The sequence below is a fragment of the Mus pahari genome, unplaced genomic scaffold, assembly GCF_900095145.1.
Source record: "Mus pahari unplaced genomic scaffold, PAHARI_EIJ_v1.1 scaffold_6217_U1_1, whole genome shotgun sequence".
Taxonomy (NCBI): domain Eukaryota; kingdom Metazoa; phylum Chordata; class Mammalia; order Rodentia; family Muridae; genus Mus; species Mus pahari.
In genome coordinates this window covers 14,822-29,162 of record NW_018393046.1, presented here as the reverse complement: position 1 = coordinate 29,162, position 14,341 = coordinate 14,822, and the positions used below count along the sequence as shown (strand labels likewise).

General features: G+C 39.1%; 1 protein-coding gene across 1 annotated transcript; it reads left to right on the top strand.

Moving 5' to 3' along the window:
* Positions 1 to 12,643: 12,643 nt before the first annotated feature.
* Positions 12,644 to 13,796, top strand: LOC115063341. Its single transcript, XM_029534722.1, has 4 exons — positions 12,644 to 12,705; positions 12,816 to 12,839; positions 13,131 to 13,271; positions 13,541 to 13,796. The coding sequence occupies exons 1-4, from the start codon at positions 12,654 to 12,656 to the stop codon at positions 13,735 to 13,737; spliced, it is 414 nt and encodes a 137-aa protein (XP_029390582.1). The 5' UTR covers positions 12,644 to 12,653; the 3' UTR covers positions 13,738 to 13,796.
* Positions 13,797 to 14,341: the final 545 nt, after the last annotated feature.

Sequence of the window (14,341 nt, the reverse complement as noted above, 5' to 3'; positions counted from 1 at the left end):
CTCCTCCTCCTCCTCCTCCTCCTTCTTCTCCTTCTTCAGAACACAACAGGGTATGTAGGCAGATTCACCCTGCTCTTAGACAAGCTATTTTTCTAGCTCAATGACTGGAAGGCATGGAACAAAATGGCTACATCTATACCAGTGGGGCAGGGCTCAACAATCCTCCCTTTTAGTTGTTCCAGTGAGTCAAATAATTGACTTAATTTTTTTCTCTGAGCCCAACAGGCTTCCTTTAGACTTAGCATTTCAGCTGGTCACATGGGACAAAGAAAGATGTATTCTCTTCTGTAACTACTTCCAACTGCCATTAGGACTTTGTCATGGGGATACAGTAAGAATGAAATGCTGAACAGATAAGAGCTTTCCTATCTGTGTCCCTATATGCCAGTTTTGTTTTTTTTTTAGTTTCTTGGGGTTTTTTTTTTGGAAAGGCTCTGGTTGCTTCCATACAAGAGTCAGTATCAGTGGAAGCCAAAAGAAGTCATCCACAGAGTAGAGTAATGAAATATGTGGCATATTCTGCCTGTACTCATGAAGATCCCAGTAGAGAGCCTCATTAAAGATAGTTGGTGAGTTCTTGAATCCCTATGGCAGTCTCATCCAAGTCAGCTCTCTGCTAAATCCATTTTAGAGATCTTACCATTCAAAGGCAAAACATGGCTGGCGGTTCTTATCTAGTGGAATGCTGGGGAATCAAATTCATAAGTTCTTTCAAGAGAAGTGGTGGAGAGTGCATTAGGTGATAGTCATCTGCTTGTGAGAGGATGCAAACCAAAAATTAGTTGCTCTGAACAGACATTTTGCCTTTTGAGGAAAAATAAATATAAGCTCTCATTTTAGTCAGGAAGTTCATCCCCAGAAAAGAATAAGGACATTCAGGAATTACCAGGAATGAATGAATGACAGTCATTTTACCCAATTCCACATGTTAATTGGTAGTCCATGGATAAAATTTAGTACCTATAGTAACCTAGATCAGACTAGTTAGACTTGTCACAGATCAACAAGGCTTTTGAAGAATTAAATGATGGACCTCAGTGTCAATCAGGAAGTTAATTTGATTTACCTTGATTTTAGAGTTTTCCTGGATTTGTCAGAGAACTTCAAGCTCCAACTATTTTAGTTTTTTAGTTTCAATACAGCCTTTGGTTTTTGGTATTTCTTTGGATTCTGGGGGCATTTGCCCTTCCAAGGACCTAAAAGTCAGAAAATCGAAGGTTTTGAAGGTACTAAATATTGTCTTCTTTCTTTGTTTTTTTGTCCATTTGCATTTTTCAGTCCATGTTTCTTTGGCTACTCATAATTTTTAAAATGACAATAACAAAATATGGCTGTTTAGTCTAAGTGAATATCATGTGAGACTGATATAATGTCCTTTTCTTCAGTCGTTGAAGTCATTCATTTATATTGTTTTTTAGGAAAGATTCTAGTCAATTTTGAGTTTATAGTTATATTTAAAAGACTTGTATAATTTTCGTTTTAAAAATCAAAAGTTCCAGCTGTTCAATTTTACCAGATGAGACTCAGAGCCAGACACAGTAATGAAAGCCTGCTATCTCAGAGAGGCAGAGAAAGCAGCCCTTCCAACTCCACTGATGTTCTGGAAGGGAAAAGCTCTTTGTCTTTGTATAACATGCTTCAATCTTTTAACTTTATTCTCATTCATTTCCACTTTGGAGCAATCTTACCTAACTATGCAAAGCCCTACCTCATTTCCATAAACATTTCTTTAAAAACTCTTCTATAAAAATATGTCATATCTGTAATTTGATGAAATCAGAATTGAGACAAGTTGGGAATAACAACTTGACCAGAACTGTCTAATTATGTATATCATGTTGTTAAGGCCTAGTAAACTATTACCTGTCTAGCCTGCCATTTTGTGGTAATGTCATAAAGTTACTCTCATATACTCTTGTTGTTAGTAAAATGTTTTGTGTTTTGGTATTCTTAGAAACCAATCAAAACAGAAGTCATTAGAACTGCTTTGCATAGTTAGCCACAATAATCTTGAACATGAACCAACCACTCAGCAGCATTCCTGCTACCATGGAAATGATTTTATGATATTTGCCTTTATAAGCTTGCCTCTGAGATGGACCCCAACATAAGACAGACATGTGCACCTATTTCCATTTTGTGTATGAGTAGAATAAATTTAAGTTCCCAAGACATCTTTGGGACCTGACACACTACTTGATAAAATGAGACATGTATGTTGGTAACTGACATCCTGGTTGGCAAATTAAGACATGAATGTTGGATAAGGCAAGGCTTCTTCCATAGTTGAATACCCCAACCAATGAAAGCAGGACAAATGCACAACAAACATGTTCCCAATAAAACACCCTCTCCATAAATCCTGATTAGTGGAATAAGTTGGCACAGGTGTTTGTAATCTTGAGCTTTAAAAGCCCTGTTTGGTCTTAACTCATTGTCACAGTCAGCTCCTGAGTCCAACCTGCAGCTGTGATTGATCAGTCCTGGGACATATGTTCAATAAACCATCCCTGTCTGACTGAAATCGGTGTTAGTGGGATTTGTGGTGTGACTCGCAGACCCCAGCAATATTATTAGCAACTTCCTGTTACTGTGTTAAAACAGCATGACCACAACAAATTATGAAGGAGTTTATTTAGGCTTAAAGATCCCAAGAGATAAAGGTCTGTGTTGGCAGAAGAGAAGCATGGTGGCTTTTATACCCCTCCTCCATGAAAAGTCCATGGTAAAGCACCCAGTCCTGTTCTACATACTCAGAGTCAAAATGCCCCAGATAACTGCATATTCTTGGCTCTTGGTAAACTGCCTAGTAGGGTGTAGATTTTCTGTGTTCTTTGTATTTAAAGATTCCCTGTAATATGCATTAGAGGCTGTTCTGTGAGAATGTTTCTCTCCAAGTAGTTGCTGGTCAGCTTAACACAAACTATCAAATTGAATTTTGGTTGAGCTGAATGGTCTTTCTGTCTCTACTTTGCAACAATACCTACAATTATCTTCCTGGATCCTATGCCAGTGCCTGTTGGTGGGACCAATAAATTCTGGTAAATGAGAGAAATGTTCGAGGCACAGTTCTTTGCCTCACCTTATGACAATGTAAGCATGCTCCAACAGAGGGCACAAAAGGAAATGTTCAGATGTGGGCTTGTTGCAGTCTCCCTCTTGGTACTCTTTGGTCACACAGGGATTCCTGTGACAGTTGTCAACTTAGGATAGTAACTATAATCCCTGTAATGTGGTGTGATCATCTTATTAACTAGTCTTCAAGAAAGTGTGTGATTTGAGAATATNCAGATCAGAACACTAACTTTTGAGTAATGTTCTTATATTATTTAAAAATTATAACAGCCATGTGTTATTTTATAATTAAAATTAAGTAGAATCTTAAATGTTTCAAAATAAATACCAAGGTGGTGGGAGTACAAAGGGATAGCATACTGGACAGGGAGGGGGCATCTCTATCATGAGCTAGAAACCTAGGATAAGGAAAACTCCCAGGAATCTATGAGGATGACCCTAGACTCCTAGCAATGGGGGATATGGAGCCTGAACTGGCCATATCCTATAACCAGGAAAGACTTACAATGGAGGGGGACTGGGACACTATTTTAGTCAGGGTTTCTATTCCTGCACAAAACATCATGACAAAAAAGCAAGTTGGGGAGGAAAGGGTTTATTCAGCTTACATTTCCACACTGCTGTTCATCATCAAAGAAAGTCAGGACTGGAACTCAAGCAGGGCAGGAAACAGGAGCTGATGCAGAGGCCATGGAGTGGTGTTTCTTACTGGCTTGCGTCCACTGGCTTGCTCAGCTTGCTTTCTTATAGAACCCAAGACTACCAGCCCAGAGATGATACCACCCACAAGGGGCCCTCCCCTTTGATCACTAGTTGAGAAAATGCCCCACAGCTGGATCTCATGGAGGCACTTCCCCAACTGAAGCTCCTTTCTCTGTGATAACTCCAGCCTGTGTCAAGTTGACACACAAAACCAGCCAGTACAGTCACCAACCTAGCCACAAAAGCTTCACGCGCACTTTCTCCTGCCTGAAAGCTGTGCATGGGTAGAAGATGGAGCAGAATTTGAGGGAAGGACCAACCAATGACTGGTCTAGCGTGAGATGCATGCCATAAGAGGCAGCCTACCTCTGACACTGTTGATGATATTCAGCTTTACTTCTGCAAGACAGGAGCCTTGCATAACTGTCATCTGAGAGGTTTCATCCAGCAATTGATGGAAAAAGATGCACATACCCATAGCCAAACATTAAGCAGAGCTTGGGGAATTCCATGGAAGAATAGAAACAAACACTGAAGGAACCAGGGAGGTCAAGGACACCTACAAAATCAACTAACCTGTACCCATGGGGCTCATACAGCCATAACTGCCAAACAGAGAGTATTAATGGGACAGGGACTCATAAGGAAGAGCAGGGGCTATCTCTGACTACATTGAATGTGTTTGGATCACTTTATCCTAACTGGGATGCCTTGTCTAGCCTCAATAGAAGATGCACCTAGTCTTACTGCAATTTGATATGCCAAGGATGTTTGACATCCATGAGGGGCCTCATCTTTTTCTGAGGAGAAGGGGAAGAGGGGTAGACTAAGGAGTGTGTTGGAAGGACTGGGAGGGGAAGAAGGAGAAGAAGCTGCAGGAAAAATGACAAGTAAATAAATAACTTAATAAAAAATACAGTTTGGCTGGGAAAACTCTGCTGGATGATAGTTTCTGAATGCAGTTTTCTCTGGTTCCTAAGAGATTAGCCTTTAGATTTCAATGACTTCCTTTACCAGGTCCAGATTCCCTTTTTAAATTTACCCTGCCACATTTATGTCTTCCTAACAATCCATTCTCAGAAGTATCTGTATTCCTATGCCAACACCTGCTTCTGGTTTTGATTTGCTTAATTCTGTTGGGGGACAATTATCTCCACTGAGATCTAACTAAATCTTCCTAAACCCACATTCCTATGTTTGTAGGAGAAAACACACAAGATAAATAAACAACATTTTCCTACTATAGTCATGAATTTGTCTGAATTTAATTGAGTGCATCTGCTCTGATTTAATCACTGAGGATCACAGGCTCCTGTGGGACGGGATAGCTTTTCCATCTCCTGTATGACATAGCATACTGTTTTTGTTTATTTGTTTGTTTGTTTTTGTTTTTTATGACTGGAATTCCTGGTAGTGTCAAAGCTATAATTACAGAAAAATATGTACTCATTCACTTTGCATCATTTTCATTGCCCTTCTCCTGGTTACCCTTTCCCAAAATCCTTCCCCTATGCTCCCTCCCCTTCTCTGAGTGGGTGGGTAATCCTGGGTATCCCCCTAGCAGTTCAAGTCTCTGCCAAACTAGGTGCNTCCTCTCCCACTGAGGCCAGACAAGGCAGCCCAGCTAGCAGCACATATCCCACAGACAGGCAAGAGCTTTCGGGTTAACACCCATTCCAGTTGTTTGGCACCCACATGAAGGCCAAGTTGAACATCTGCTACATATGTGCAGGGAGGCCTAGGTACAGACCATGTACGTTCTTTGGTTAGTGCCTTAGACCCTGAGAGCCATAAGGGTTTAAGTTAGTTGACTCTGTTGCTCTTTTGCCAGGGTTCCTATCCCATTTTGGGACCGTAATCCTTCCTGCTATTCTTACACAATAGTCATCAAGCTCCATCCACTGTTTGCCTGTAGGTTAAATTATCTATTATCAAATGACAACATATAAGAGCAGCCAGAAACTGATAGTCATGCTTTCAGACTAGTGTAGTCATTTTACATCCCAGGACAGCATGTTAGCAAAATTACATTAATGAAAATTTTTACAAGGGCAGGGTAAACACTATGTCTATAGATAATGTTAGAGCCCTGAAGACTGAGAGAAAACCACAGTGGAGCTTTGTGTTCCTAGCCAGATACAGAAGAGACACTTCCCTATCCAGTAACATATCATAGGCAGCCATATCCAGAAATAACACTGGTAGTATTTAAATGACAAAAGTCCCTTGAGAAAGACTCTCTTGTGTCTGGAAAAAGAGCAAACAATGACAGAGAAATTCTGTGACCCAACAGAACTTAACAGAGTGGGTATTCATGTGCACTTGTCCCAGCACATGTACAATGCACAGGAGACAGTTCTCTTTTTACCATATCTGTCCTAGACCTCCAACTTGGGTTATCAGCTTAGCAGGAAAATCTTATCCACTTAGACAAATTTTATGCTTTAAAAATGCCACAAGTAGGGATTATTATACAAATTCTTCTGATATTTACTGGCATGTGATTTACACAATGTCATAATGCCACACAAACCTAATAAAGAAAATTGGTTATAATACTTTGTAAACATTATTGCCAACTGTCTTTTAAGTGCAGAAGAAAATGTCTTCACAATTTCACCTTTAGTATATAAGAAACAACTATTCATCTCTACCTAGCATGCACATCCAGGTGTCAGTGCATCTTTTCAACCCTTGTGACTAGTGAGCCTTTGTTTGGATTCTTCTTATAGCCAGGGGCAATACTTCCAAGAAGCAAGATCAAATCTTTTCTGGATTGACTTCCTCCTTCTTCACCTTACTTACTTTAGCCCTTGAGTTTGGCAATTTCTCCTCCTACATCTTCTGAATCTCCTACATTAATATGTAACTTAGAATTGCTTTGATGTGCTACAGAAAGCCTCAAGTCTGGCTCACTGACATTCAACTGTGCCTATCACACAGGTAAAGCAAAACTACCCTACAGTTTACTTCTGATGCCAAGCCTTCCTAGCCACTGTACAACAATTTCTGTACCAGACCAGTGGCTAGAGCAGGATCAGGTTTCTTCTAGCAAATGCACAGGGCAAATGGTATACATCTTTTCTTCTGTATCTTCTCTTCTGTTCCCCCAGAATCCTTTCTCCTCTGGCTCTATGTTTCATCCATGTTTTTCCTTTTCTTTAAGTCTTTTCCTGTGATGAAGTGGTCAGTGACTTCAGTGTATGAAACAGCCTCAAGAGTCTGTGAAGAGATCCCTATTTATGGTTATAAAAAGTAAAGAAATTTGGTGAATCACCTCAAACTTTTCTTCCTATGGAGCATGTATTTTTCTTCTGTTTTTGGCCTCTTTATAATTGATTTATTGTCAGTTCCTGAAATATTATCTCATAATCTTACTTTATTTTTCCTTGGAAAAATAAAATAAAATTTAACCATAGGAAATATAAATGGCTCTTGCAAAAACTGAAAATATGATACATGATATGTGTTTTAAATACACGTATGTTTCTACATTAGGAGCCTCAGGCCAGGCAAGACAGATACTGGTTATTAAATTGTATTTTTGGCATCCTCTAAGATAACTAAAACTTAGGTTTGTGTGATGGTCAATATTGTCACCTTGACAAGATCCAGCATCACTTTGAGGACAATCTTCTGATTAATAGTCTGTGTTAACTGAGGTAGGAAGACCCATTGCCATCCATGCTAGGGGTCTTGGACTGAATTAGAAGATAAAGTGATGTCGGAGCCAGCAATACCTCCCTCTGCTCTAACCTCAGAGACCATGTGATCGGCAGCCTCAGACCCCTGATACCATGCCTTCCCACCACCATGAGCTGAGTCCTCAAACTGGAACCCAAACAGATCTGTCCTTTGAAAGTTATATTTGGGAGCCGGGCATGGTGATGCACGCCTTTAATCCCAGCACTCAGGAGGCAGAGGCAGGCGGATTTCTGAGTTCGAGGCCAGCCTGGTCTACAGAGTGAGTTCCAGGACAGCCAGGGCTATACAGAGAAACCCTGTCTCGAAAAATCAAAAAAAAAAAAAAAAAGTTATATTTGTCAGACACTTTGTCACAGAAGTAAGAAAAGCAAACAGAACAGTTGGCCATACCATCTTCACCTTTTATATGTTCTCCACTCTCCTGTAAAGTCTCTTCAGGGATTCTTCCTTAAGTCATATAAAAGGATTTTTGAGTCCTTCTTTAGAGATCTAAGGTTTACTCCTATTTTGAGTTTTAAAGAATTTCTGTCTTTATCTGCTTTTACAGAGTATGCTGGATCCTATAATTCTTTGTAAGCTGAAGGTTCACTATCTGCATATGACATAGAAATTATGCCATGGTGTAGTCTTCTCCTCTCTCTCCCACTGTCCACACCCTGCATAAGGCAGAGAGGATTAATCATATTAAGAATAACATTGGCAGATAGTAGTCATAGGCATTTGCTTTTCTAGTCTTGGAGCTGAAGACTTTATCATTTAATTTTGACTATTTCCATGAACTATATAGGAGAGCCAGGTCAGTCTTATTCAAAGAACTATTTAAAGGTAGCAACAACACTTCCCCTTACTGTGGCCATCTTGACCAAACACTGTCTCTCTGTAGCATCTGCATACCTGTCCATTTTCACACAGCTATCCTGTGTCATTACCTTGAATGTGAAGTCCATGTTACTATGAAACAAGCGTATGTGTGGTTACTTAACTATTGTCTTTCTGCTCTGTTAGTACAAGACACTGAATCTATCCCCTCAGAGCTTCTAAGTACTAGAAATACAGTTATGGCACTAAGTGTGTTTAGAACAAATGAATCAGGAAGAAGTGTGGGAACACTTTAATGGAAACAGAGAATGTGGAATGTAGGTTGAAAATTAGCTTGAATATCTCGAGGAACAAAGTTTTGATCTAATAATTTCAGACCTTAAGTGGTGCTCCAAATGCAGTGCTCAGAATGCTAGGTAGAGAATGGTGGCCAGGGAACACTTCACCTCCCACGTTGTAATGGATTGATCCAGGATCAAATTAAATACTAATTTCCCAGTCTCCTGATCATGTTCCTTAAATATGAATTCAGGGAATTTTTCTTCAAAATAGATATTAGAATAAAAGAAATATAATACCATATTAATGTCTTTGTTATTTAAATGTTGTTGCTGATGGGCCATGGTATTGTTTGCTTCATGGGAGTCTTTCTTGTATACTGAATTATCTTGCATGTTCTGTGTGTCTAGCTTGAGCTGATATCCTCAGTATGTTGAAAAGTGACCATATTTGTGATTAGAGCCTTTACAGATGTGATAGTGACCAAATGGGGACATATGGGTAGCACCTAACTCAATGACTAGTACCTGAACAGATGAAAACAGAAACTAAGGATTTGGGTGTAAAGACACAAGAAGAAGGTGGCTATCTACCAAGAAAAGAAGGTTAAGAAAAAATAACCCCACTGAGACTTTGATCTTGGACTTCTACCATTCTTAACAATGCAAAAATACATTTCTGTGGTTTGAGAAGTCAGTTACCCTATCCTGTCATGGTCCTAACAGACTAATAGAGAGAATAATATCTAATATGTCATAGATATCTGAATTACTATTTAGAGATTCTGCCCCATTTTTATGAGAGTCACTGTCAGATTCAGAAACAATCACCTTGGCCCTTGGTGTGGGAAGAGCTGAGTGTTTGTGATTCCCTAGATGGAATGCCCTGCGAGTACACAGGATCATGCCTCTGGTATAACATAAAGGGATTGGCAGGATTGGTGCAGTTAAACTTGGGAACTGCCTGAATCTGGATTTGATCTGGGATCAGGTTCCCTTCAAATCTTTCTGGATCAGAGCTTCTTGGTATTCTAGAAGAAAATTGCTTGAGCCTCAGAGTTTGACCTAAGAGAAAGAATGTTCAGAGACCCTCATAAAATCCCTAGAAGTAAATACTGTAGATGGAGAAAGAAAGCAAGACTCCACACACATCTGTGGAAGCTCCTAGGGCCATAACCCTCTAAATGTGCCTTTGACTACTCTGGGCTGTGGAAGTACAGCTCCAGATTTCTCTCCATGACTCATAGCTAAATTTATCTCTTTAACTAATCAGTTGGCTCAAGTAAATGAGAGAATTCAGCTTGTCCTGAGGTTGAGCCCAGATTGCAAAGGCCACCTAGAAGAAATTGTTCTTAGTTTCCTACCCACTCAAACTCGCAAACCATACTAAAGCCATGTGGGCAGCTGAACCTTTTCAGACAACTCCTACAGCTATCCACAGCTGCCAGGTTCTTCCTCATCCCATGACAGAGAGTCACCCTTAGGCCTTGGTCGGCTGTTGTCTCTGGAGTTACAACTTCTCAAATGGAACTCTGACTGAAGCATCATCTGATGATTGGCTTATTAGATGTTTTCTTAATTCTAGTACTCACCTTTTAGAAAGAATAACAATGTTAGGAGATAATTTAGACAATAATTCATTAAGTGGTAATGTCATAACAACATATATATTGACATATAAACCATGTGAACATAGACTTTAATATATGTAGGGAAATAATATTGGACAAAAAATAGTTAATTACATTGTTTCTCCCCAGAATTAGAGACAGAAGGAGAGTTTCATTTCCTTCTTAACAATTTTTATATAGATCTAAATATTCTATCACTCTTATTCTTAGAAAAATATTGGAGTTTCCCAGAGAAACTATATAAGACTGGGAATGAGGCATTCCATCAATGTGTTTAAACATTGAAAACCCATGATATTTTAATAGCCTGGAATAAAGACTTTTCCTGAGTGACATGAGCTTGAGCACTTAACTTGAAGAATCTGGGGCTGTGAATTACACTCAGTCTCACATGTTCCAAATGTGAGTCCCATTAAAGGAGTCTTCAAATCACTATGGGAATTCTTTCAAACAATGGCATGTAAATTCTAAAGCCCAGTCAGATTCACAGAGATTTCTAGCCTCAGTGTGATCTACTAGTAACTGTAGACTCTATGTGGCAGAGAGAAACGTATTTTTACTTGTCAGAGAAAGCCTTTCAATTGTCCCTCACTCATCACTGTTGTAGAGTAGAAATTATCCAATGCTCCAACCTTAGGAACCTGACTCTAGACTGTAAATGAAGAGCTGGCAGGTGTGCACCCTTGTTGCCTTAGTGAGAAGCCATTTTGTCTCTAACATCTCTTCATCTTTATCAACAAAAATAGTTCAGTTATTTCTAGCCCACATTGCTGTCAGAGAATTACTAAGTTATAACAGCTGCCTCGGAGAGTCCTTGTATCTATAAATAGCACTTCTTTTCACCTTTTGGATCATAGACACAGTGTAGGCAGGCAGGACACTTGAGCTTCTGTCTTGCTTTGTGTGTGGTGAGGGGTTACATTGAATAGTAAATAATTCAGGTTTTGGGAACTAATCTTCTCAGATTAATGAGTGTCCTATTCACTCTCTCCACACCACAGAAAAGCCTGTCAATTTTGTTGCCAATCAACCATGCAGTAATAGAATTTACAAACTTATAATCAGGAATTTCATTTTTTTAAGCTTAGAAGTAGGACTGTCAGTCACTTTAAAGACCTTTGGACCATTCTCTGACTTCTTCCAGATTGCCTGTATCCAGTCATGCCATTTGTCTTTCCATCATAATCCTGATGACATGACATATTCAGGGCATAAGCTAGACACAGAAGAGATAGGGAGGACGTCAATATGTGAAACCAGTGACTAGAGAAAGGAAAGGAAAATGAACACAAATAAAATAAAACCATGTAATCACAAATATAGTTGAACACTGCAGGGAAGACAGGAAGAAAGGGTGTTCAGTGAGTCTTGCTATTACATCTATATATTAGTGTGTTTCACAGTAAAGGTGGAAGGTGGTACCAAACTGAGGGTTAGCGGGAAAATGTAACACTCCTGGAACTCTCAGTAAAGTTCTCTTCCACATGCCAATCTGTCATACATTCCTTTAGCTGTGAGTCCGTGCCACTGTCATCATTATAGTCTTTGTCTTCCTTGGAAAAAATAACGAATTAAACACATGAAAAGCTGATGCCACCTTTCCTTCAATCTCTTGTCTCTTTTCCTAAGGTTCTTCTACCCACTCAGAAAGAGCCTGAACACTCAGAATACAGATGAAGTGTGAAGCTCAGGTTCTGTTACCACACTGTGCAAGGACCTGAAAGTTTTCTAGATGTAATAGAAAAGCAAGTCAAGAAGATTGTGGTCCCTGGAAAGGACTAATTAAGTCACTCACAAGTGTTTTACTGCCTTGGCTTTATCATATCTGAAAGGCCACCATGTAGATTCAAAGCTTAGACATGTAGTTAATAAATCAATACAAACAAATGAAGAGTCAAGAGATTATCTTCCAGTGTGTGGTGGTTTAATTTTGTTTGGCCCATGGAGTGGCAGAATTATACAGTGTGTCAATGTATCGTGGGCTTTGAGATTCTCCTCCTTTGCCTTTGGAACAAGATTTAGAACTCTTGTCTCCTCCAGTACCATGACTTCTTGGACAGTGCTTCCTGCTATGATGATAATGGACTAAACTAGTGAACATGTAAGTCAACACCAATTAAATGTTGTCCTTTTTAAGAGTTACCTTGGTCATAGTGTCTCTTCACAGCAATTGAAAAGCTAACTAAAACACAGTACGAACTGATGTCTTATGATTGATCCAATAAAAGGTTACAAAGTGTCTGTGTAGGCTTAGTTCCAAGTGGTTGCAGAAATATAAACACAGACAGGATGTACCCTATTCTTGGAACATTATTGAGAAGATTCACTTGGTTTGACCTTAAATTTATGATTCTCTGTCTCTAGTTGGATGCCTGAGGGCAGATGATGGAAATAAATATAGCTGGAACATCTTGGTGGTACTTTGTCAGAAGGAGGCCCAATTATGTTTCAGAAACTTCTGCTGAGTGTTTTCATAATTCTCCTTATGGATGTAGGTAAGGCCTGGAAAAAGAAGAGAATGTTAGGCTGTAGGAGAAGAGATTTGTATACTTCACTATGGGGCTACTATGAAATGACTTAAGGTGAATTTTCCTTCTCTTTACAGGAGAAAGAGTGCTGGCATTTAACTGTACAGTATATTTGGTTTGCATTTATTGAAAAAATCATACTACTATACGAGGAGTTCTTGAACCATTTACATACTGTCCCTCTCCATACCTCACTCACTTCTTCTGGGTCTTCTATATATAGTTCTGATTTGTGAATGAGTAAGGAATTCTTGGAGGGAATCATTGCTGCCATTAATAATATCAGGGGGTGGTGTAAGAGTGCCACATTTCTCATTGGGTTTGTATAATTTTGACTTTCTAAAGTAGTTATTTTCCATAGATCTAACATTAAAAATCTCCCTTTCCTTTAGTGATTAAATATTGTAATCTATGTTCGCACCATGATGGGTTCAAATGCCGCACTTCCATGAGATCATGCTGGAAGTTTGACTTATGGACACAAAACAGGACTTGTACCACAGAAAACTATTATTATTATGATCGTTTCTCAGGTAAGCAAGTCTTTGAGAAACACATGCAAAAATGTCTCCAGTATTACCCACACATTTTGTACTTAAGATGCAGAGGAAAGCTCAGATTCCATGGGTTCTTAAGACACAGAGCAAGGCCTGACTCTGGAGGAAGACAGGCATTTTGGCTGAATATAACTAGAGATAAATAGATGAGATGCAACCACAGCCCTGGGCTCATATTAATTGCAAAAAAATTATGAGGTTCTAGAAGGAGGCGTGTTGATGACATTTGTTTTTCTTCTTTTTAGGGTTATACCTTTTTCGTTATGCAAAACTTAATTGTAAACCCTGTGCACCTGGAATGTATCAAATGTTCCATGACCTCCTGAGAGAAACATTTTGCTGTATCGACAGGAACTACTGTAATGATGGCACTGCTAACTCGGATATCTCATCAATACTCATAGAGGATATGAATCAAAAGAAAGAGTTGAACGATGACTGAAGTAATGAGGATTTAAGTACCTCATGCTCCTATATTCTTGACATTTATAAAACCCTGGCTCCATACTCCTCTATATGTCAGTAAATATTCCCATGCAAACCAGTCTTTTTATTTCCACATTTCAATTAATAAGAAAGAGAAAACCCACAGGTAAAAAAAAAAAAAACCTCAATTCGGTCTTCCAGTTAATGTTCTAGTTCCATTTCTCTGGTATTGCCTACTCAACTTCATTTACGCTTATGCTATAATGCTCAACTGTAAAAACACCATTGTAAAAAGGGACATTTTCTGATGGATCTTCATGCTGAGGATCAAGGAAAGCAGACTACATAGAAACAGGGTCAAGGAATCATATTTCCAGAGGAATGACAAGCAAAGGGTAAAAGATGTAGACGGAGGGTTTGTGTTACTCAGAGCTGGAAAGACAATGAAAAGTTAGAAGGCTTTCTAAAACTTAAATTCAAGGAATAGTCAGTATATTTGATGAAGTTCTAATGCCTACCACCATTTTGGTGAAGTCATCTGGCCATAGGTACTCCTGTCCACTCACATCTTGGCCATGGTATTTCTATTCACTTTACTATGCACTCATAGTCAAAGAAAA